Here is a 21,859-nt window from a genome sequence, read left to right as displayed (position 1 = left end):
TTACAACATTATCTACATTTCAATGGCTGTGAAGAATTTTGGATGCTATTCGGAAACCCCAAATTAAGGCCAAACTATTTGATTATCTTCACCTGATAATGTGCAAACATGACTGCAGCCTGGTGCATCAAGAGAAGCTCCTTGAAAGGTGTACAAGGTACTGGTGTCACTTTGACAACTTTGGTCAGGCCCAGACATTTCTTCTGGTCTCTCGACCCTCCCCGCTACAACTTATAAAACCCTGACCGTCTCAATTTTCTGGTTCTAATCAAGGGGCCTTGAAGTGAAATGCTGACCTTGCTTCTGTCTCCATAGATGCTGAATGACCTGCAGAGCATATCCAGCATTCTCTGATAATTTATTTTCACCTCACCAAATCTGGCAGGAAACAGCACACAGTGCCAATTTACTACAGGTTACTCCAAACCTAGGGAGCCACAATATGATCTCTAAACTCTCCCAAAGATGCAAGCAGGCAAACAGACAAGATTTTGGTTAGATTTATTTAAGTGTTTTTTTTAATGTTTCAAACATTTCAAAACAAAGAAATGAAGTTACAGCACACAAAGAAATAAACACAGAACAAATAAAAATATTTCCAGCATTTTAACATTGAAGAGTAACAAAACACACATTGAACAGTTGAACCTGAATATATAAGCCAGGAGCTCATGGGAACCAAGTGAAAGAAAACAACATCTACACATCTACCTTGCAACTGTGAAGAAATAACCATAATCAGGTTGCCTCAAGAGCAGGTGACACTGAGTGATCACTCAGTTCCATTTCTGACGACAAGGCAATAAATATTTATTGACAACATTTATGTAACATACCAAGGGGTTACTTTGAACCTTCTGTAACAAGCTTGGTGGCACTGATATCATTGCTGAACACACGCACACACACACACACACCACACACACACTTTGGCGTACAAGTGGACTGGTGTAAAAGTCAACCCCCTTTTTCAGCCGCATTTTAAGGTATAACTGGAGATTCTGGCTGCCTGAGGTGCCCCATTGACTGACCAGCGTACAAGTCGACCCCCAAAGCTCGCGATGCCTGAGATGGGCCATTGACTGGCATATACGTTGATCACCATAGATTGCACGGATTTATCCTCTGGGCATTGGCTGGAGGTGATTGCTATCGACACTATGCAGCACATAATGAAAACATGAAGCAAGCTTTAAGTTGAAAGTGATAGAAATGGCCAAGAAAACCAACAACTGAACTGCTGCAAGAAAATCTGATGTGAATGAGAAGTTGGTAAGGGATAAGAGGAAGAAAAAAGAGACTTTAAGAAAAACCAAAAAGGCAATGTTCTTTGAGAAAAGAACGTTGGCCAGTGTTGGAAAATCACATTGCAGAATGGGTATGTGAACAGAGGCAAGATTGCTACATCGGCACCTGAAATAAAATAAGAACATTTGTACCTCCCTGGTGATTTTGAGGCTACAGTAGGTGGATGTAATTAGGCTGGTGTAATCATTTCAAGAACATGAAAAATCTGGTATTACATAAAAAAAAAAAAAAAAATTGCACAGAAACTACCAAAAGATCTTAATCATAAAGTTGTAAGTTTTCACCAGTTTATTATACGGAACCAGCAGAAACACTAATGAGTCATAGTCTGGGTGACAGAGGGAAAAGCTGTGAATAGATGGTGTCACTCTTTCAAACAGCTTGCACAAGAATCAGGACCAAGTGGCCCCCTACCCAATGTATATTTACAGCAGTGAAAGTCTCTTGATAAAGGACTTTGGCTTGAAATGACAACCACTCTTTCTCTCCCACTGACGTGGCTCCACCCGCTGAGTTGCTCCAGCAGATTGTGTTTGGCTTTTCCTTTTTGAACATTTCAATGACTTTCATCTCTGCTTTGAAGTCAAACAACTTTTTTTTAATTCAAAACTGATGTACTTGCCTTGAGGTAATATCAAAAACATAGACAAAACCCCCATGAATTTTGACGATAGGCAATAGAACAGTGGAATGGGAAGGTGTTAAAACTGTGCAAACAAGAAGTACAGGTCACGAAAGGACCAAGTTTATGGTGGTATTATTGGGCATGGCCATCGGGACAAAGTTAAGACCTATGGTAATCTTCAAACGCAAAATTAAACCAAAAATGAAATTCCCTTCATGCATTTTTGTACATTTTCATGAAAAGGATGGATGGATGAAAATGGTTTACACAAAGAATAGAGTTTGCTGGTCTGGGATATGTTTTGTAGCCACTTAATTGAGAAGATTAAAATAGATTAGCACGACATAATACTTACATGGTGGGTGTTATCCTGGGTGGTTTGATGTCCATAGTGCAACCTCTTAATATCTGCTTTAACAACCTATTCAAAGACCATGAGCACGAGGATAGGAATAAATGGATGTCGAGTGCAGAAAAATCATTTACAAAAGGTGGGGCAATGTGTGCTCCATCACTTGATTTGCTGTGTAACTTCATACTCAAGGCATGGGACAAAGTTAAAGTTGAGACTGATAAAATCGTTTAAAAAGTACAGTATCTCTTATGCCATTGATGGCACGGAAGATGATTTATTGTGGGACACTAACGACGAAGCCAAAACCACCTTATCATATACAGACTGGGACCTGTATGATGACTGCCATCTTTGCTTCAGAAGATGATAAGGAGTGATTTTGAAGGGTTTTAAATGTAGTTGTTGTTTTCAGACAATGATAATGATTTTGAAGGGTGCTAATTATGTTGTTTTCAATAAAAATCTCAATGAAAATATGTCAGTCGGGTTTTTTGGGTTTTCATCGGTTGACTTATATGCTGAATTGAATATTCAAGGGTCGACTTGTATCAGCAGAGATTGGATTTTGAGCTGAATTTAAGGTCTCAAGGTATATCCAGCATACAACTCAACCCCCATTTTTCGAGAGATTTTTTTGGGTTTCACAACTCGACTTGTACGCTGAAGTGTGTGTGTGTGTGTGTGTGTGTGTGTGTGTGTGTGTGTGTGTGTGTGTGTGTGTGTGTGTGTGTGTGTGTAATATCAAACAGGCAGAAATATGTACGCATGTATTCTTGTATACACACTGTGGCTAATTTCAAGTATTTAAGGGAAAGTGTAAGGAAATAATTGGTTTATAAATTTGAGTAGTTTATGTTCCAACTGTGCCAGGAACATTCAAGTGACCATTTGCTTCAGTCTCCCTCACATTTTACACACTTGCTTTCAAACTCTCGATCATTTGTCATCTTGCTTCATTCATCCACGAGAGATAAAGCACACTCACAAAACCCAGGAGCAAGGAAGGAGTTAGTGGGGAGAGTCCAGAGGTATGATTGTCTGTGGCTGCTGTTTGAGCTCAGTGAGAGGCTGTGGCTGGGAAACAAATGGGACCCACATATACTTGCCCCAAACTGTCATGTACTAGGCGATAGTGCAACACAAAGACAGATGATGGGGGTGGGGATGAGGAGGGCAAGGGAGTTGTGTATCTTTGGGTTCTGTTCTGTGATACATCACACAAGCTGTGGTGTGCTTCAAGTTTATAACCAAGTCTCAGGTAAAGTGCACCTTCATTTCCTAGGCTAGTGTCTGCAGGTGCAGTGTGTGTGCGCAAGCTAGTGAGCGGCAGACTGCGTGTGCGAGTGTGCACACATGATTAACACTTTCAAGAAAAGTGAGAAAAGTGCTTCAAGGCAGCATTCGATGAAAAAAATCAGGGAGCTTTGTTGCACTGACCTGTCAGTGGCAAGTTTATAACTCTCTTCATTAATGGATCAACTGATTGTTGGCTATTTTAATAGGTCACCGTATACTTTCACCTACATGACATTGCTTTCCTCTGCTCGATAGCATAAGCCAAAAGGTCGTTGGCAGCGAAGGATATTTGCTGCAGAACAGTGACATCTACAAGTGGCCCTGCAGGAGAAGCAGCTCCCACCTACCATTCACAACAAGCCACTTGGTTTCCAGGTGTGAGTGAAGATAAACACCGTGTCCATTTCAGAGGGGAAGGTCACCAATCGGGATTGTTCCAAAGAAGTGTCCAGGAATTCCAGGCAACTCAAGGTTTAAGACATGGGAAGGTCTTTCATCTGGAAAGTGTCACGCACACAGCCCTGGATGTAATGCAGACAGTCTGCGTTCGATGCAGTGCTTACCTAGAATCCAGAACCAAAGTTACATCCTGTGTTAAATGTACAGAACAGTGATAACAGAGGATTTTGAGAAACATAGTAGGGTGGCAGGGTCAACAATGTTTTATGAAGTGAAATTATTCACTGAGGGTAGATACAGGGGAGCCAGTAGATGTAAAACATTTGTGTTTCCAAAAAGCATTCAAAAATGTGCTACTCAAACAGTCACTGTAGAAGAAAAGGACTCAGTAGTTTAGAATATGTAGCATTGATTGAGAATTGTTTGACAGAGAGAAATGTTAACTAGTGGGATGCCTCAGACAATTACAATCCTTTATCCAGAAATCTGAAATCCGGAAAGCTCCAAAAATTAGCAAGGCGGGCGAGGTGGGGGGGGGAGACTGGCAGCCGAGTCGGGCAGGCGAGGTTGGGGGGTGGGGGGAGATGGCAGTGGAAATGGAAGGGGGTGGGGGTGGATACAGCAGCACAATTCGGGTGGGCTTATATCTGGCTTTCCGGAATCCGGAAAAATCAAAAATTCGGAACACACTGTCCCCCAAGGGTTCCGGATAAAGGATTGTGTACCTGTATGTATTAATAACACATGCAAGGACCAAGAGGAATATCCAAGTTTGTTGTAACACAAAGAACAGTGATAAAGATAAGCAGGACACAAAGGGTGTGTGTGGGGAGATAACGATGCTGGGTGGGTTATGTGAGCAGGCAGGAAGATATGTTGGGTTATCCACACCAGTGGAAAGAGAAGCAGTGGAATAAGCTTATTAAATATTGGTGCTTGGCCATCCCCTTACAAAAATCTCCAAAGGTCAGCAATGAAGTAGAAGTACAGAAACATCGAAAATCATCAAAACGTAAAGCTGTAATACACAAACGTGCTGGAGAAACTCAGCAAGTCACACAGCATCCAAAGAAATTAAGGGTAACCAATGTTTTGGGCCCTTTGTCAGAAAGAAGCAGAAACAGGCCTGAATAAAAATTTGTGGGGAGGAAGACGGAGTGGAGAGAGGATGAAGGAGGAGCATAGTCTAACAGGTAAGAAGAGGGTGGTAAGGGGGTAGCAAGTCAATCACTTTTGCAGAGATGAACAGGAGTGAAGAGCCGCTTTCAGGTGCATTCTCCATCAAGAATGCGCTTGCAGAAGCGGATTCAGACCTGCGGAATGGTCATTCAGGTGGCCAGCGCTGTGCTTTCAGCGCAGCCACCTGAAAGGGACAGCTGCAGGGGAGGCACCTTGGATTGCACTCTGGCTCCTGTCCCTTCGGGCTGTCAGGGTTGGGGTGGCAGATTTTCGGCGCTGGGGTTGCAGCGTGGGCTGTCAGAGCAGGGGCAGCCGGCGTGGGCTGTCAGTGCTGGGCCTGCCAGCGCAGGCTGTCCCCTCATTGGTCCCACTGTTCCTTGCTCTCCCTATAGCCCTGTGTCAGTCCCCACACTGATCCCACTGCTCTGCTCTCTCCCCATAGCCCCGTGTCTGATCCCACCCCGTGCTCTCCCCACAGCCCTGTGTCAGTCCCCACACTGATCCTACTGCTCTGCTCTCTCCCTATAGCCCCGTGTCAGTCCCTACACTGATCCCACTGCTCTGCTCTCTCCCCATAGCCCCGTGTCTGATCCCGTCCCGTGCTCTCCCCACAGCCCTGTGTCAGTCCCCACACTGATCCCACTGCTCTGCTCTCTCCCCATAGCCCCGTGTCAGTCCCCACCCTGATCCCACTGTTCTGCTCTCTCTCCATAGCCCCGTGCCAGTACCCACTGCTCTGCTCTCTCCCCATAGCCCAGTGTCGGTCCCCACACTGATCCACTGCTCTGCCTGCGCCGGCCACCCCACAGTGTGGAGACTGATACAGGGCTGTGGGGAGAGCATGGGGCAGTGGGATCAGTGTGGGGACCGACATGGGGCTATGGGGAGAGAGCAGAGCAGTGGGATCAATGTGGGGCCGACACAGGGCTATGGGGAGAACTTGGGGCAGAGGGATCAGTGTGGGGATTGACATTGGGCTATGGGGAAAGAGCAGGGCAGTGGGATCTGTGTGGGGATCGTCACGGGGCTGTGGGGAGAGCAGGGAAGTGGGATCAGTATGGGGACAGCCCACACCGGCCACCCCAACCCCTACGGCCCGTGCCGGCTGCCCCAGCCCTGACAGCCAGCCCAGCCCGATGTTCCGCACTGGGGAGCAGGGGCAGCGGGGATGGGGGGTTGTCAGGTGCTCGCCAGCTGATCATCCCCTTAGCAGCCACTTTCAGGCAGCTGCATTCATGTGTGGGGGAGACCTTAGTGCTCAGGTGATTATTCCTCCTGAAGGAGGGTTACAAAGTTTGCTTCGCATGCACCTCCTGAGCTTTCAAGTGGCCTCCCAACAGCCGCATATGGGCATAATATGTGGCTTTACATCAGGGGATTTTGGCCACCTAAAAGTGCCTAAGGAAACACCAGCTACAGTTTGGTCCAGTGTATCACTTCCTCCAGCTCCTCATCCCCTTCTGTCTCCTATCAGAGAGCTACTCCTCCCTCTTCCTCCCTCCTCGACAATGCAGCAGTAAGAATTAAATGGCAGAATAGATAAGATGGAAGCAGGGAGATTCTTGCCACTCATAGGTGAGACTAGAACCAGGGAATATGGTTCAATCCCAGAGAGGACTGAATCTGTGGAATTTTCTGCCCAAGTAAGCGTACTTAAGACACAGATAGATAGATATTTTGCATAGTAGCAAAGGTCCAAGGGTTATGGGGAATGGGCTGCTAGATTGAGTTGAGTCCACGGCCAGATCAGTTGTGATCTTGTTGAATGGTGAAGAAAGCTCGACAGACCAGATGGCTAACTCGTGCTCCTGTAACTTATGTTTTTAATGAATCACAAGGATGTTATCAGCACTGGAGGCCTTGAGTTACCAGAAGACACCAGATAGGCTGGGACTGTTTACCTAGCATGCTGGAGACTGAGCGGTGACCATATCAATCATTGATAAGGTGAATAGTCAGTCTTTTTCCCAGGATAGGGGAGTGAAAAATCGAATTGGCACATCACCGAGGGTCAACGTTTAACAAAGGAGCTGATAGGTCTATAGAACGGACTGCCAATGGACAACTGCAACATTAACAAGACTATTAGACAGCTACATGGATAGAAGACTTGAAGGATATGGCAAAATTCAGATAAATAGGACTACTTTGGGATGATAACTTGGTCAACATGGAAGAGTTGGGCTGAAGGGCCTGTTTCTGTGTTGTACAACTCTATAACTCAAAGGGACAATGAGATCAGATCAGTTGGCCATTGTTGTCCATAAATTCTGAAGCTCAAGGACTCAGTCATGTAGCTGGGTACCTAATTACTGCAATCAAACAGCTCTATCAAAGCTGGTCCCCACAGCAAACAAATTAATCCCAGTATGTCGGGCAAGGCAGTGGGCAGCCATGGTTTCAGGAACATTGAGCAGACGTGCGGAGTGACTGAAGCACTTACACTTGTTGATGTTGCTCACGTCCTCCTGGTCAGAGATAATCTGCGAGAGACCCTCCATCAACAGCAGTGCCTTCTGGTAGCGCTGAATGCAGTCTTGCCCCTGCTGGAACATCTCATCCAGAGCTGTCGACTGAACCTGGAGTTGGACAGAAGCAAGGTGTTCATTCAACTCATGTCGGCTGAGGCCAGGCAAATGTTGGGGATCTGCACTGTCCGTTTTTGAAGGTTACGGGGAGATTTGGTTGGAATCCAAGATATTAACAGGTTATTTCCACTGGTGAGGGAGTTTACAACATGGCGTAGGCTCTGAGCGTAGATCCAAAGTCTCAAGAATAAAGTTAAGAAACAGACAATGAGTGGCAGAGACTTTGGAAGACTCTCTCCTGATGCTGAATGACTTAAAACTGTGACGAACGGGATTTTTTTGATACCCAAAGGTATTGAAGAATACAGGGATTTGTCACAGGTCGCCATGATCTAATTGAAAGATGGAACATATTCAAGAGTCCAAGTGGCCTTCCACTGTCTCTATATTCCATCAATATTCCTCCTTACCAAACCTCCTCTCTCTCAAAAGGCTGCTGACAGTGGGATTATCCCAAAGTCTTTCACAGCCATTCTTTGGGAGTGGGTTCTGCTGCAATAAACTGAGTGTGGAAGCCTCTAACTGATCAACTCCTGCACACATGTGGAGCATGGAACAGACCTTTCGGCTCATCGTGTCAGTGCTGAACATAATTATCAATCTAGAAAAGCACAAGAACTGCAGATGCTGGAATCCTAAGCAAACACAGAGCAGCTGAAGGGACTCTGGGACAGGCAGCATCTTGGGGGAGAAATAATCAGTCAATGATTTGGCTCGGGACCACTTATCCAGCTCGGAATGAGATGCCAATCTAAACCAATTCCATCTGGTTCATATTCCTTCATCCCCTTTAGATTCACGTGCATGTCTAAAGGTCTTGAAAACAATGCTTCCACCACACTCCTGGCTCAAGACACTCACCACTGTCTGGGTTCAAACTGTTTCTCCTTAAACCTACAGAGCCCTCCATAACGTTTGGGACAAAGATTTTTTTTCTTCTATTTGCCCCTGTGCTCCACCTTTTTAAATTTGTATCAAACAATTCACATGTGATTAAATTGCGCATTTCAGATTTTATTCAAGAATATTTTTAGATATTTTGGTTTGACCATGTAGAAATTATAGCACTTTTTATTCTTAGTCTCCTAATTTCAGGGCACCATATTTAGAACATAGGAATGGTACATATATTGAAGTTGTCATGTTTACTATTTTGTTATATATCCCTTGCAATGCAATGACTTGAGGTCTGTGATTCACGGACATCACCAGATGCTGAGTATGTTCTCTAGTGACATTCAGCCAGGCTCCTCCTGCAGCCATCTTCAGCTCCTGCTTGTTTTGGGGTCTTGTCCCCTCAGTTTTTCTCTTCAGCATATGGAAGGGATGCTCAATTCGATTTAGATCAGGTGACTGCATTGGCCATTCAAGAATTTTCCCATTTTTAGCTTTGAAAAACTCCTTTGTTGCTTTAGTAGTATATTTAGGATCATTGTCTTGCTCTAGGATGAAGCACAATGAGGTTGGAGGCAAATAATATGTTTCCATAGACCTCATAATTCATTTTGCTTCTGCCATCAGCAGTTACATCAGTAAAGATAAGTGTGCTTTGGATCTTGGGCAGTTCCTTTACACCTCCACACTTTGCTCCTGCCATCACTCTGTTTCAGGTCAATCTTGATCTCAACTGTCCACAAGACCTTTCTCCAGAATTCTGCAGGCTCTTTTAAATACCTTTTTTCTTGAATACTTTATTTTAATTTTTTACAAGACTCATATAGAACATTATTACATACATCATGTAACTAATATTTTAAAATTAGAGTCTCATATGACTGCCCACATCTCACCCCCCCCCACTAAATACTTCTTGGCAAACTGTCATCTGCCATCCATGTTTCTGTGGCTCTCTAGTTGTTTGCATCTTGCAGTGTAGCCTCTGTACTTCTGTTCACGAAGTCTTCTGCAGTCAAAGGTCATTGACACATCCATACCAGTGTGCCCTTTCTTCTCAATGCTGTTCCAAACAGTTGATTTTGGTAATCCTAAAGTTCGGGCAATGTCTCTTACTGTTTTATTTTTGTTTTTCAGCCTCATAATGGCTTCTTTGATTTTCATTGGTACAACTCTGGTCCTCATGTTGAAAATGGCAACTATAGACTCCAAAGGTGATCAAAAGCTTAGAAGCAAGCTGAGCTCTCTTATACCTGCACCAATGAAGCAATTAAACATACCTGAATTCTCACAAACCCCTGTGAAGCCAAATGTTCCAAACATTATGGTGCCCTGAAATGGGAGAACTATGGATAAAAAATGCTGTATTTTCTATATGGTCAAACCAAAATCTCTATAAATAACCTTGAATAAAATCTGGAATGTACACTTAAATTACATGTGAATTGTTTGATCATAGATTTAAACTGGATCACAGGGGCAAATAAAGGAAAAAAATTTGTCTTTGCCCCGAACATTATGGAGAGCACTCTATCTTCTCTAGTGTGTGACAGTGGCATCCTTCAAAAGGACTCTGACCCTCTAACCTATCTATTCCTCTCATAAATTTTATAAACATATATCAGGTCTGCCTTCAGCCTTCTACGCTCCTGAGAAAACTGTCTAAGTTTGTTCAGTCTTTCTTCATAGTTAATACTTTCTGATCCAGGCAACATTCCAATCCTCTTCTGCACCCTCTCCAAAGTCTCCAACTTCTTCCCACAGTGTTTACTGTGGCTCTTCCCAGGGGAAACATGAGGGCAGTTACTGCTGCTGCATCACCGCTCCAGGGATCAGGAATCAATCCCAGCTTTGGGTGTCAGCTGTGTGGAGTTTGCACATTCTCCCTGTGATCATGTGGGATTCAGGATGCTCCGGTTTCCTCCCTCATTCCAAGATGAGAAGATCAGTTAATTGGCTCCTGTAAGTTCGTGAAAGGGTATGTGCTAGAGAAGTGGCAGGGGGAGGAAGAGGCAGGAGGTGAGCATTGCGAGGAGAAGTCATGGACGGTGGAACAGCCAGAAGTGGCATTTGTCTCTTGGTGTACAACTTCCGACCCTGCACCCAATACAACCCAATGGAGATTGTGAAGCTGAGATTCTAGCATGCCTCTCCAGGGACACCTTCAATCCAATTTCCTTCCAAATAGAATCTCCAACCAATTACAGATCTGCATCACAAGGATTCCTCTAATTCAGTGTGCAACCATTTTTGGTGAAGAAAAAACCTCTTGAAAAATCTGATTGGCTGCCTTCTGGCAGATCTCTTGACAATTACATGCATTTTGTTCATCACCAAACTAATAACTTTTTCCAATCAGTCAACCACTTCAGTCACAGACTGCTATTTTCAAATCCAGGGTGCCATCTTTTGATCAACATTTTATTAACCGGGTGCTTAGTTCCCAATGAATTAGCTACAATTCCTCTCCACATGATGAACTAAAATGACAAATACCACCATCCCTGACACAAAAGAGTTTTGATTTCCCTCTGGGAATCCTGGGAAGGAGATTCATTGGACCCTATTAATTTCCCCATTTGCTTTTTTTTACATAAAATACATCCACACAGGATCCACCTACATTCCCCTTGACCCTGCAGAGAATTAAACATGTTCACTAATGTGAAGATGTTTGAAGGGTAGTGGGTCTTTGTAATTCTTCGCCATATCCACCGAGAGTTTCAGTTGTTCAGTCCCTCAGGAAGTTCCAGCCTAAGGTTACCGAAGGAATCAAAAGATCAGGGCGAATGTTAAAGTGGATTGAGCAGAATTTTAATATAAGACAAGGATACCTCAAGGGGCTGAATGGTATTCATATTTCTTATGTTCTTAGAGTATTCATTTAACACAAATGCCACATGCTTATTAGTGACTGCAGTAGTGTTGGTCAGTGATTGGCTTCACATTGCCACATATTCCTCTGACTCATCTACAAAATGTTTGGATGCTTTTAAACTCCCCAGTGAGCTCCTTCTTCCAATTTCCCTTTATCAAATCATTATTTGCTCAGGGTTGCTTCCTGAACTCCCTAGAGCCAGCTGGGTTCCCTGTTTCCCCACAGCTCCCTCTGAAACCTCACTCACAGCCAGCTGGGGAAATGCATCATCTCTCAGTGTGAGGGGAGTGGCTTGGGAACAGTGTTCACAAATCACCAGCCACATCAATGATGGACAGCAACTTATGCTCTGTGACCCTTCCCACATTCTGAAACAATCCAAAGTATATAGCAGGTTTGATCCCAAATTAATCTGGAGGCCAAGTCACAAATCTGGAAGATCACCAAAACCTTGGGCAGAGAGGCAGTTTTGGATGGAGGAGGGAGGGGTGGAGAGTTTAAGAGAGGAGATTCCCAAATCAGGATGCAGGCAGGTGAAGGCACAGTGGTGTGACGCCAGATTTGATGAGGAGCAGAGATCTCTGTCGCGAGGTGTTGTCAGGTTTTGGGGCAGAGCCCACACTGGCTTGGTCCATGGCCAACAGAAGCAGCATGGGAAACACAGGGCAGTGGGGATGTTGGGTAGGAGTACACCAACTCTACCCCACATCTTCCCCCATTCTCTACCCACCAGTTTGGATATTTTACCATGTGCACAGTGTGGCTGTAGATGAGTTTCTCCGCAGCGATGCTGTTAATCCTGTCCATGAGACGTTGCTTGTCAACGAAGAATCTGTGCAGTCTGAAGTTCAGGGAACGGCAGAGTGACACACATGACTTGTAGTGTTCATTCAACTTCTTCACCACTGCAGGGACACAGAGCACTGTTAGACCTCAGCTCAAACACTGAGTGATCAACCTCATATCGACTGATTTCCCACCTCCCAGCATTCCACAAGAAGGCTTGCTTCGTTTCACCATCACACACAGACCAGAGGCACCACACTGACAATGACGTTCTGTCAATTACACAGATCTATGGATGGGATGGGTTTAGAGGGACAGGGACCAAACACAGGTAGGTGGGACTAATGTGGGAGGGACAATTTGGTGGGCATGGGCAAGTTGGGTCCAAGTTGGTGATATTCTCTAGCTTGTCCAATCATAGACTCACACAGTGTCCATTTCCATGCTGTGTGAGTCTATGATTGGACAAGCTGGAGAATATCAGTCCGATATTCTCCCTGACTGAGGGATATGGAACCAAGGTAAGTTGTTTAGGGCTGAGGTGAAGATAATTTTCTTCACTTTGAGGAATTTTCTCCCACAGCCCTTGCTTGCTGCAGTTTTAGTCAGTGTAACCACAAAGTGACATTGACATAGGAAATCTCCCTTTGATGGAGGCGAGAGTGGAATCACCACAGGACACAGTGCATCACTCCTCAGATGGAAACTTCTTGTAAATGAGCAAGTGCATGCCTTAATTTGTCCATTTCGATGCTTTATACACAGAATGTTTCTGTCCATCTCTCTTTGCATTTATCCCAATATTCTGTTCCATGACTCTTTAGGATAGGCTATAGTTCCAAGACATAGATAGGCTTTCTGTTAAAACCAAAGGCTCTTTAACCAGAATCAGGAGGCCAGTTTGTGAGCAGTTTTCTGAAGGAGTTAAGACTGAAAACTATCAGCAAACTGGCTAGGTTTGTTCCTACAGAATCAGGTCTGGCTATCTGACTGACAGGTGGAATTTGCAAAAGCCTGCAGCAGATAGGCAGGAATCAAACCTTCCTCAGTACACAGGAGATGCTGGAATCTGGATCAGCACATATTCTGCCAGAGGAAATCAGTAGGTTGAACAGCATCCATGGGAGAAAAAGAATGCCTGGTGTTTCGGACTGGTTACTCATTCGTGAAGGAGGTTAGCAAGAACTGGGCAATCAGGAAAGAGTTGAGGAATGGGTTTACAGAACATGTGATGAGCCAATTCATCTTCTCAGTGCATCACTCTGTGACTGACCAAAAAGGTAACGGACATGCCAGTATCACAGTCCTGGTCCAATTCCAAATACATCCTGGCCCCTTTCCCAACCCAACCTGTCCAAAATGCAGATTATGGATTGTGAATTGGCTTTGTCCTGGAACTCTGAGAAACCACCCTCAACCACAGGCCTCCACAGTCTCTCCTCACCCATGCCACGCAAAGCATCAGCTCACCCTGCTTAACTGTCGATGAGGGGCACAGCTTGCCTGCCTTGATCTGGCTCTTGCTGAGGTGTAACGCAGTTGATAGCAGCTCTGCCACCTTCATGGAGAGGACCAACTGCTCCGCATAACTGAAAAATAACATCAATCAGGAGAAGCACGAGGGCGGGAGGGGCATAGGACCAGGGGTGGAGGCATTACAGATAGGGAGAGGTGGAGGGGTCTGGAGGGGCTACAGATATTTAGAGGGATGTGGAGACTGGGGTGGAGGGGCTACAGAGATAGGGAGGGCTGTAGGATCGGAGTGGAGGGGCTACAGGGATCAGGTGGGTTGTGGGGGCCTGGTGGTGGTGGGACTACAGAGATAGGGAGGGCTGTAGGATCTGGGTGGAGGGGCTACAGGGATCAAGTGGGTTGTGGGGACCTGGTGATGGTGGGGCTACAGAGATAGGGAGGGCTGTAGGATCGGGGTGGAGGGGATACAGGGTTGGGGTGGGTTTGTGGGGACCTGGTGGTGGAGGGGCTAGAGATTGGGAGGGATGTAGGGGACTGGAGGGGGTTACATAGACGGTGAGGGGTGTAGGGGACCAGAGAGGGCTACCCTCCTTTGCTCCCCCCTCCTTTCAGACTCACCTCCACTCCTTGCTCAGGAGGCTGATCTGATCGACCACCACGCTCTCCTGCAGCTGGCTGGCAGCAGCACTCGAGCTGTACATGGTGTCCAGTGTGTCCCCCCTGGCCGAGGCGATCTCCATCACACAGTGAACAAAGGCCAGCGTGAAGCGCAGATTCTTCAGGATTTCTGTGTGCTCCTGCTGTGAATGGCACAGGCAGGGGCGTGAAACAAGTGGGTGTGGAGGGCGTGGCTGGGGTTGTGAGGGGGATGAGGAGCGAGCAATGGGTCTGACCTACATGGCACTGACAGCAGGAGCAGCATATACGCAGAGGAAAATTCAGCACCCGTTACACCTTGTGACATCCCAAAGCATTTCATGGCCAAGGAAAGTGCAGCCAGTGTTGTGTGGAGCATGGTGCCAATGTCTGCACAGCAAGCCCCCACAAATGTGGAAATGACCAGATAATCTCCTGAGAAATCCTGCGGAGGAACAACTATCTGGTTGAATATTCTGGGCAAACATTCGTACTTTTTGTCTGGAGGATCTGCAGGGTCTTGTGGATAGGCCTCAGTTTAATGTCTTGACCAAAAGAGAGTGTAGCAGTCATTTCACTGACTCCACAGGAACCCCTTAGCATTACATTAAACTGACGGTGATAAAGTCTGCCACTGAAACGATCGCGTGGCTCCAGTAAGCATTGTGGATACTCCATGTGCAACCTGTTGGGTTGCTCCCTCTGTACAAACCTTGATATGGGATAAAAACCTGTCTGTCAGCAGAGCCACACTCTCGCCCCATGAACCCACCCCCTCTGATGAGGCACCACACCGGCTTCTGGACCAGCATGCAGGCTGCAATCTGTAGCTCCAATCTCCCCTCACACACTCCTGATCTGACTGGACATAAATGATTTGAAAAGCAGCTTTGCAGACCCACCAAAGATCATCTCCCCTCCAGTTTACAACCAAGAGGTCAGCAGAACTCCACAATTAGTTAGTAGAAGGCAAAGTACAGAAACTTTGCCAAAAGGTGTAGAGGTGTACCCAGTTATATTCTCTTGCTCCACCTTTGGAAGTTGGACAGGAATAATCTGCCGTCCTCTTTAGAAAAATATTCCTTTCTCCTTGGGACGTGGTCAGGTTTGAACACAAGTAAATAGACTATTCAGCCCCTGAAGCCTGACCCACCATTCAGAATCAACATGGCCTCAAGTCTTCTGCTGTGCCAGTTCCCCATGCTCCCTCAAATCCCCTATCTCACTATTACATATCTGGATCATTAATACTTCCAATGATCTACTTCCACAATTCTCAACTCTCTGAGGAAGAGAATTGCACAGGTTTATCACATTCAATGGAAAGAATGTTTCACACAGCTCCATTTTAGATTACTGGCCTCTTACCTTGTAACTTGCTTTAAAACCCACTTTTGACCATCTACTGAGCTACGGGCTACTGGTGAAAGGTCAAGAGTTAACAACATCCAACTGGAGTCACATACCATTCCAGAGTAAAACAAAGCACAGTGGTGCTTATATTTGAGAAAAGAAGTGGTGAGAACTAGCCAGGTTTGCTCAAATCTACGCACAAATATGATCAAAAGGTATTTGTAAAAATAATCCACTCACCTCCATGAGAGTTTCTTCAGGCAGTTCTGGGGCTTCGAAGATCACTGCAGTCTCCATGTTGGTTGGCACGGTCTCGGGGTACGTGCATCGTAGACCAGACGGACCCTCAAACAGCCCTGCAGAGGGCTCTGTGGTGGGACCCAGAGGCGAACCCTGGTGTGTCCAGCCACTACAGGAGCCCACCGAACTCAGTGAGCTGGAAGAGCCAACTACGAGAGAAAACACAGGGATTTTCAGAACAGGTTGAGGACGTTAGACCTAGTGACCACACACAGAGATCCCCCCCAGGGGCATTAGACCCTTGCATCGGACTCTCCCACAACCGTCACAGTGGGGATATACACTGTCCAAGTTCTATCATCCCATGATTACATTCCATTTGTCCGACTTTTGATGGAACAATATATTTATAATCACGTTTCATGAACCAATAATAGTTCCCTGCATAGAAGGGCATTCTGTTAAATTTAAGGGCCATGGGATTTACTGACCTTTGAATTTGTTGGGCCATTTCAAAGGGCATTTAAGGGAAGGGGCTGGAGTTACAAGCATGGACCAGGCAGGGCAACAAATATCCTTCCCCGGGCAACCATATAACCATATAACCATCTACGGAGCGGAAACAGGCCATGATGGCCTTTCGAGTCCGCACCGGTTCACTGAATTTGTGCGCCCTCTTCAGGCATTGGTCCCGGTAGATCTTCATTCAGTAATGATGGACGAATTCAATGCAGATGGAATCAGTTTGGATCCATAAATATTTAAATAAATGCACCAAAGGAATGGCAATCCAGATGGGGAGATTTTAAATATGGGAACCATACAACTGGAGTACTAAAGTGTAGTAAAATGTAGAAACAACAATTCAAACATATCACTATGCCATGAACCCACAGGTCCCATGACTAATCTGCCTTCTAATCTTGATTTATTTAAGGCATTGGTTTTGAGTGTTTCGCTTGCTGTAGTGAGATTTGAACTTGTACCTCCATATCTTTGAAGTGGGCATCTAGATTACTGGCCCAGTAAATTAACAGCTCCAGCACTCTGTCCTTTGGGTACAGCCAGGTTCCCACTGTCATTGCCTTTTCACGTGTAGGCTTGCTGTCAGATGAGTTTCCCAATTCCTCTCGACCGCTACACTCCCCTCACCAACTATCTGCTGGTGATGGGTGGTGGCGGGTGAAGTCTGGGCTAATGCTACAGCCACCAGCAAGGTCACCTCCCTTTGGTGAGGGACTATCAGCTGGATCTGCTGAAGCAGTAACGCAGACAGCACCCAGACTCCATATGTGGACATGCTGACACAGTGTGTTGAATATTAACCTGCTGATTGATTGGCTGTTCTGCTGTCTCAAGAGATTACAGAAGCTGCTGACATTACTTGTTCTCAAAGGGATTCCTAGTGGAAGCTCAGAATAGATTCATAATTCAATATATTGTTGTGTTCATAAAAACCTTTCATCAGAGTGGGAACATGATAAAATATCTGAGAATCTCAAGGAAAAAGATAAATATATGTAACACAGGGGCTGTCTTCCTGACCATCCCCTCACCACTTTCTTTAGGTTAGCCTGACAGATCTACAACACCCAGTGCTGGAGAGCAGGTCACACAGCAACCATGGAGAACAGTGTGCAGTCAACGTTTCAGGCCTGAGCTCTTCTTCAGGGATGTCAAAGATCTAGCAGACTCTCAAATAAGAAGGAAGGTGGGGGGAGTAGCATGGGTTGACAGGTGATCAGGGGATACAAGGGTGGGGGGGGAGGGGAAGGAATGGAGCTGGGTGGTGGTAGGGGGAGAGGGCTGAGAAAGCTGCTCTGTGAGAGAAGGAAGGAAGGGGTGGGGGGGGGAAGGAAGTTGTCTGAGGCGGGCAGGGAAAGAGAATATTCAAGATTCCTTTTATTGTCATGTACTACTACAAGAAAATGTAATATTACCTGAAGTTTCCTTTTTGCCTGCTGTAAGGCAAACAAATAGTTGCCATTGGCATTGCCTGGCGCCCCTAACAGTAAGCGAGAGAGAAGTTAAAAAGAGTCCCTTCAGAGATAATGGGGGTCCATGGATTTGCCTCCAGTGCTTAGGCAGCCTCGGCAGCTGCACAGACAATTGTTCAAGAAGGGAAGGAGACAGGAGGGATAAAGGAGAATGAGGGGTGGGGGGGGGAAAGAATGAGAGAAAGAGAACTTGGGAGGGAACCAGAAATTGGAGGTTGACATTGATGCCATCTGTCAGATCTACATCACCATTTAAGATGAGGAAATTCTGCATTGTTGTTGCAGAGCATTCCACTGAGTTCCTAAAGGTGATTGCAAAGTATTGGAAAAACATTGAGCAGGGAGATAAGGGAGTGGGACAAATGTAGAAAACAAGGTGTGCACGATCCAGTGATCATTGGAGGGTCAGAGGTGGAGAGGGTGCAAATTTAGGGTCTTGGGGAGTCACTATCTTGGAGGATCTTTTCTGGACCCAACACACACTTATGGCATTGTGAAAAAAGCACGTCAGGACCTCTACCTCCTCAGGAGTTTGCAGAGGTTTGGTATGACATCAGAAGCCCTGGCAAATTACTACAGATATGTGGTTGAAAATGTGCTGACTGGATGCATCACGGAGTATGATGAGGAAACCGATACACCTGAGCGTAAAGCCCTCCAAAAGGTAGTGGACACAGCCCAGGATATCACAGGTAAAACCCTCCCCACTATCAAGAACATCCACAGAGAGGGCAGCAGCAGCAATCATCAAGGATCCACACCACCCGGCACACACTCTGTTCTCACTGCTACCATCAGGAAAGAGGTCGAGGTGCCACAAGATACATATCACCATGTTCAGGAACAGCTGCTACCCCTCCACCACCAGACTCCTCAACAACAAACTGAAAAAAACTAACAGAAAGAACAAAGTAACCAAATTTATAATTAAATCGATGGAAGAAATGCAACTTTTGGATATATGGAGGAAACAACACCCAAAGGAAAAGGAATATTCATATTATTCGGGTAGACATAAAACATACCCAAGGATAGACCTATTCCTGTTATCAGCCCACATTCAAGGGAGAGTTAGGAAAACGGAATACAAAGCTAGACTATTATCGGACCACTCACCCCTGTTATTGGCAGTAGAGCTAGAGGACATCCCACCAAGAATGTATAGATGGAGATTAAACTCCATGCTACTTAAAAGACAGGATTTTAGAGAATTAATTGAACGACAAATTAAAATGTACTTTGAAATAAATACGGAATCAGTGAAAGATAAGTTTATACTATGGGACGCAATGAAAGCGTTCATCAGAGGGCAAATAATAAGTTATGTAGCCAAGATGAAGAAGGACTACAATCAGGAAACAGAGCAGTTGGAAAGGGAAATAGCAAATATAGAAAAAGAATTAGCAATGAAGGAAGACGCAACTAAAAGAAGAGAATTGGGAGATAAAAAAATAAAATATGAGACACTACAAACATATAAGGTAGAGAAGAACATAATGAAGACAAAACAGAAATATTATGAACTAGGAGAAAAAACGCACAAAATTCTAGCGTGGTAGCTTAAGACAGAACAAACTAAGAGAATGGTATTGGCATCAAGGAAAAAAGACAAGCAAATCACGTATAATCCAACGGAGATTAATGAAAACTTCAGAGAATTCTACGAACAATTATACCAAACTGAAAACGAAGGGAAAGAAGACAAAATAGATGAATTTCTAACTAAAATTGAACTACCGAAATTACAAACAGAGGAGCAAAATAAATTAATAAAACCATTTGAAATAGAAGAATTACAGGAGATATTAAAAAAACTACCGAACAATAAAACACCAGGAGAGGATGGATTCCCAATAGAATTCTATAAAACATTTAAAGACTTATTAATTCCTCCTGGAAGTAATCAACCAGATTGATAAAACACAAAGCATACCAGATTCATGCAAAACAGCAATAATTACAGTAATACCAAAGACAGGGAAAGATCCACTTGCACCAGCGTCATATAGACCAATATCTCTACTTAACACAGATTATAATAGCTACACTATTAGCAAACAGATTGGCTGACTATGTACCAAAAATAGTAAATCTAGACCAAACTGGATTTATTAAAAAAAAGACGAACAACAGACAATATCTGTAAATTTATTAACTTAATTCATGCAGTAGAAGGAAATAAAACTCCAACAGTAGCGGTTGCTTTAGACGCAAAGAAGGCCTTTGACAGAGTAGAATGGAATTATTTATTCAAAGTCCTACAAAAATTCAGCCTACCAGAGAAATATATTAATTGGATTAAAGCATTATATAAGGGGCCATTGGCGAAAGTGACAGTAAATGGATATATATCAAAACAATTTAACTTAAGCAGATCAACAAGGCAGGGATGTCCACTATCTCCCTCACTGTTCGCATTAGCTATAGAACCACTAGCAGAACTGATAAGAACAGAAAATAAAATAAGAGGGATAAAAATAGAAGAGAAGGAATATAAAATCAGTTTATTTGCAGATGACGATATAATATACTTAACAGAACCAGAAATATTAATAAAAGAATTACATAGGAAATTAAAGGAATATGGAGAGGTATCGGGTTACAAGATCAACGCAAATAAAAGTGAAGCAATGCCAATGAATAATGCGGATTTCACAAAGTTTAAGAAAGAATCGCCATTTAGATGGCAAACACAAGCAATGCGATACCTAGGTATACAACTAAATAAAAACCTCGGCCATCTATATAAACTCAATTACCATCCATTAATGAAAAAATTACAAGACGACTTAAAGCATTGGAAAGACTTACCACTAACACTGATAGGAAGGATAAACTGTATTAAAATGAACATTTTCCCAAGGATACAATACCTATTTCAGTCATTACTAATACACCTAACAGAGAAATTCTTCAAGGAGTTAAAGAAAATAATAAGGAAATTCTTATGGAAAGGAGGGGAAACCGAGGATAGCACTAGATAAATTAACAGAATGGTACAAACAAGGAGGCTTACAACTACCAAACTTTAAGAATTATTATAGAGCCGCACAATTAAGATACCTATCAGATTTTTATCAAACAAGGGAAAAACCAGATTGGACCAGATTAGAACTAGATAAAATAGGGGAGAAGATACCTGAACATATACTATATAAATGGGATGAAAAATTGGTGCAACGTAGGAATTCACCGGTATTGCATCATCTGCTCAACGTTTGGAAGATTCATGTAGAAAGGAATAAAACAAATTACCAACTACTACAACTAATATTGACGCAAAATCAGCTAATCCCTTTCACAATAGATAACCTTTCCTTTAGAGAATGGGAGAGAAAAGGGATCAAAAGAATAGAAAATTGTTTTTCAGGAAATAAATTATTATCCTTTGAACAGATGAAGGATAAATATAATATAACTCACGATACAATGTTTGCATACTATCAACTGAAAACCTACTTGAAGGACAAATTGGGAAACATTCTGAGGTTACCAGAAGGAAGCAATTTTGAATATGTGATTACACACACAATGATAATTAAAAAATTTGTAACAAACATGTACATCAAACTGCAAGAGGAGAACGAGGAAACAAATGGTAAACCTAAACAAAAATGGGAACAAGATCTAAACATAAAGAATGAAACATGGGAGAAGTTATGCTCCGGAACTATGAGAAATACAATAAACACGAGGTTACGCATGATACAATATAACTGGATACATCACACCTCAAAAGTTAAATAAATGAGACCCAACAGTATCAGACAGATGTTTTCGCTGTTAAAAAGGAAACGGGAACAACAATTCATGCAATTTGGACAAATGAGAAAGTGGAAAAATTTTGGGAAG

At 44.0% G+C, this 21,859-nt stretch overlaps 1 protein-coding gene across 6 annotated transcripts in view; it reads right to left on the bottom strand.

The window, feature by feature from the left end:
• Window positions 1–484: 484 nt before the first annotated feature.
• The window catches only part of ulk1b (unc-51 like autophagy activating kinase 1), an 81,861-nt gene continuing 60,486 nt past the window's right edge, over window positions 485–21,859 (bottom strand). For 5 of the 6 annotated variants that reach the window (XM_069932495.1, XM_069932496.1, XM_069932499.1 and 2 more), the window contains 6 exons: window positions 16,011–16,219; window positions 14,400–14,581; window positions 13,779–13,897; window positions 12,270–12,427; window positions 7,606–7,741; window positions 485–4,147 (listed from right to left, as the gene is read on the bottom strand). In XM_069932495.1, coding sequence (XP_069788596.1) covers window positions 4,092–4,147; window positions 7,606–7,741; window positions 12,270–12,427; window positions 13,779–13,897; window positions 14,400–14,581; window positions 16,011–16,219 — 860 coding nt within the window. In that variant the 3' untranslated portion in view covers window positions 485–4,091. The remainder of the gene's footprint in view (window positions 4,148–7,605; window positions 7,742–12,269; window positions 12,428–13,778; window positions 13,898–14,399; window positions 14,582–16,010; window positions 16,220–21,859) is intronic. The other variant, XM_069932497.1, reaches the window with a different exon arrangement.

This window comes from Narcine bancroftii, chromosome 4 (genome assembly GCF_036971445.1).
Source record: "Narcine bancroftii isolate sNarBan1 chromosome 4, sNarBan1.hap1, whole genome shotgun sequence".
NCBI lineage: Eukaryota > Metazoa > Chordata > Chondrichthyes > Torpediniformes > Narcinidae > Narcine > Narcine bancroftii.
The sequence above is the reverse complement of the archived record's forward strand: the minus strand, read 5'-3'. Positions and strand labels throughout refer to the sequence as shown.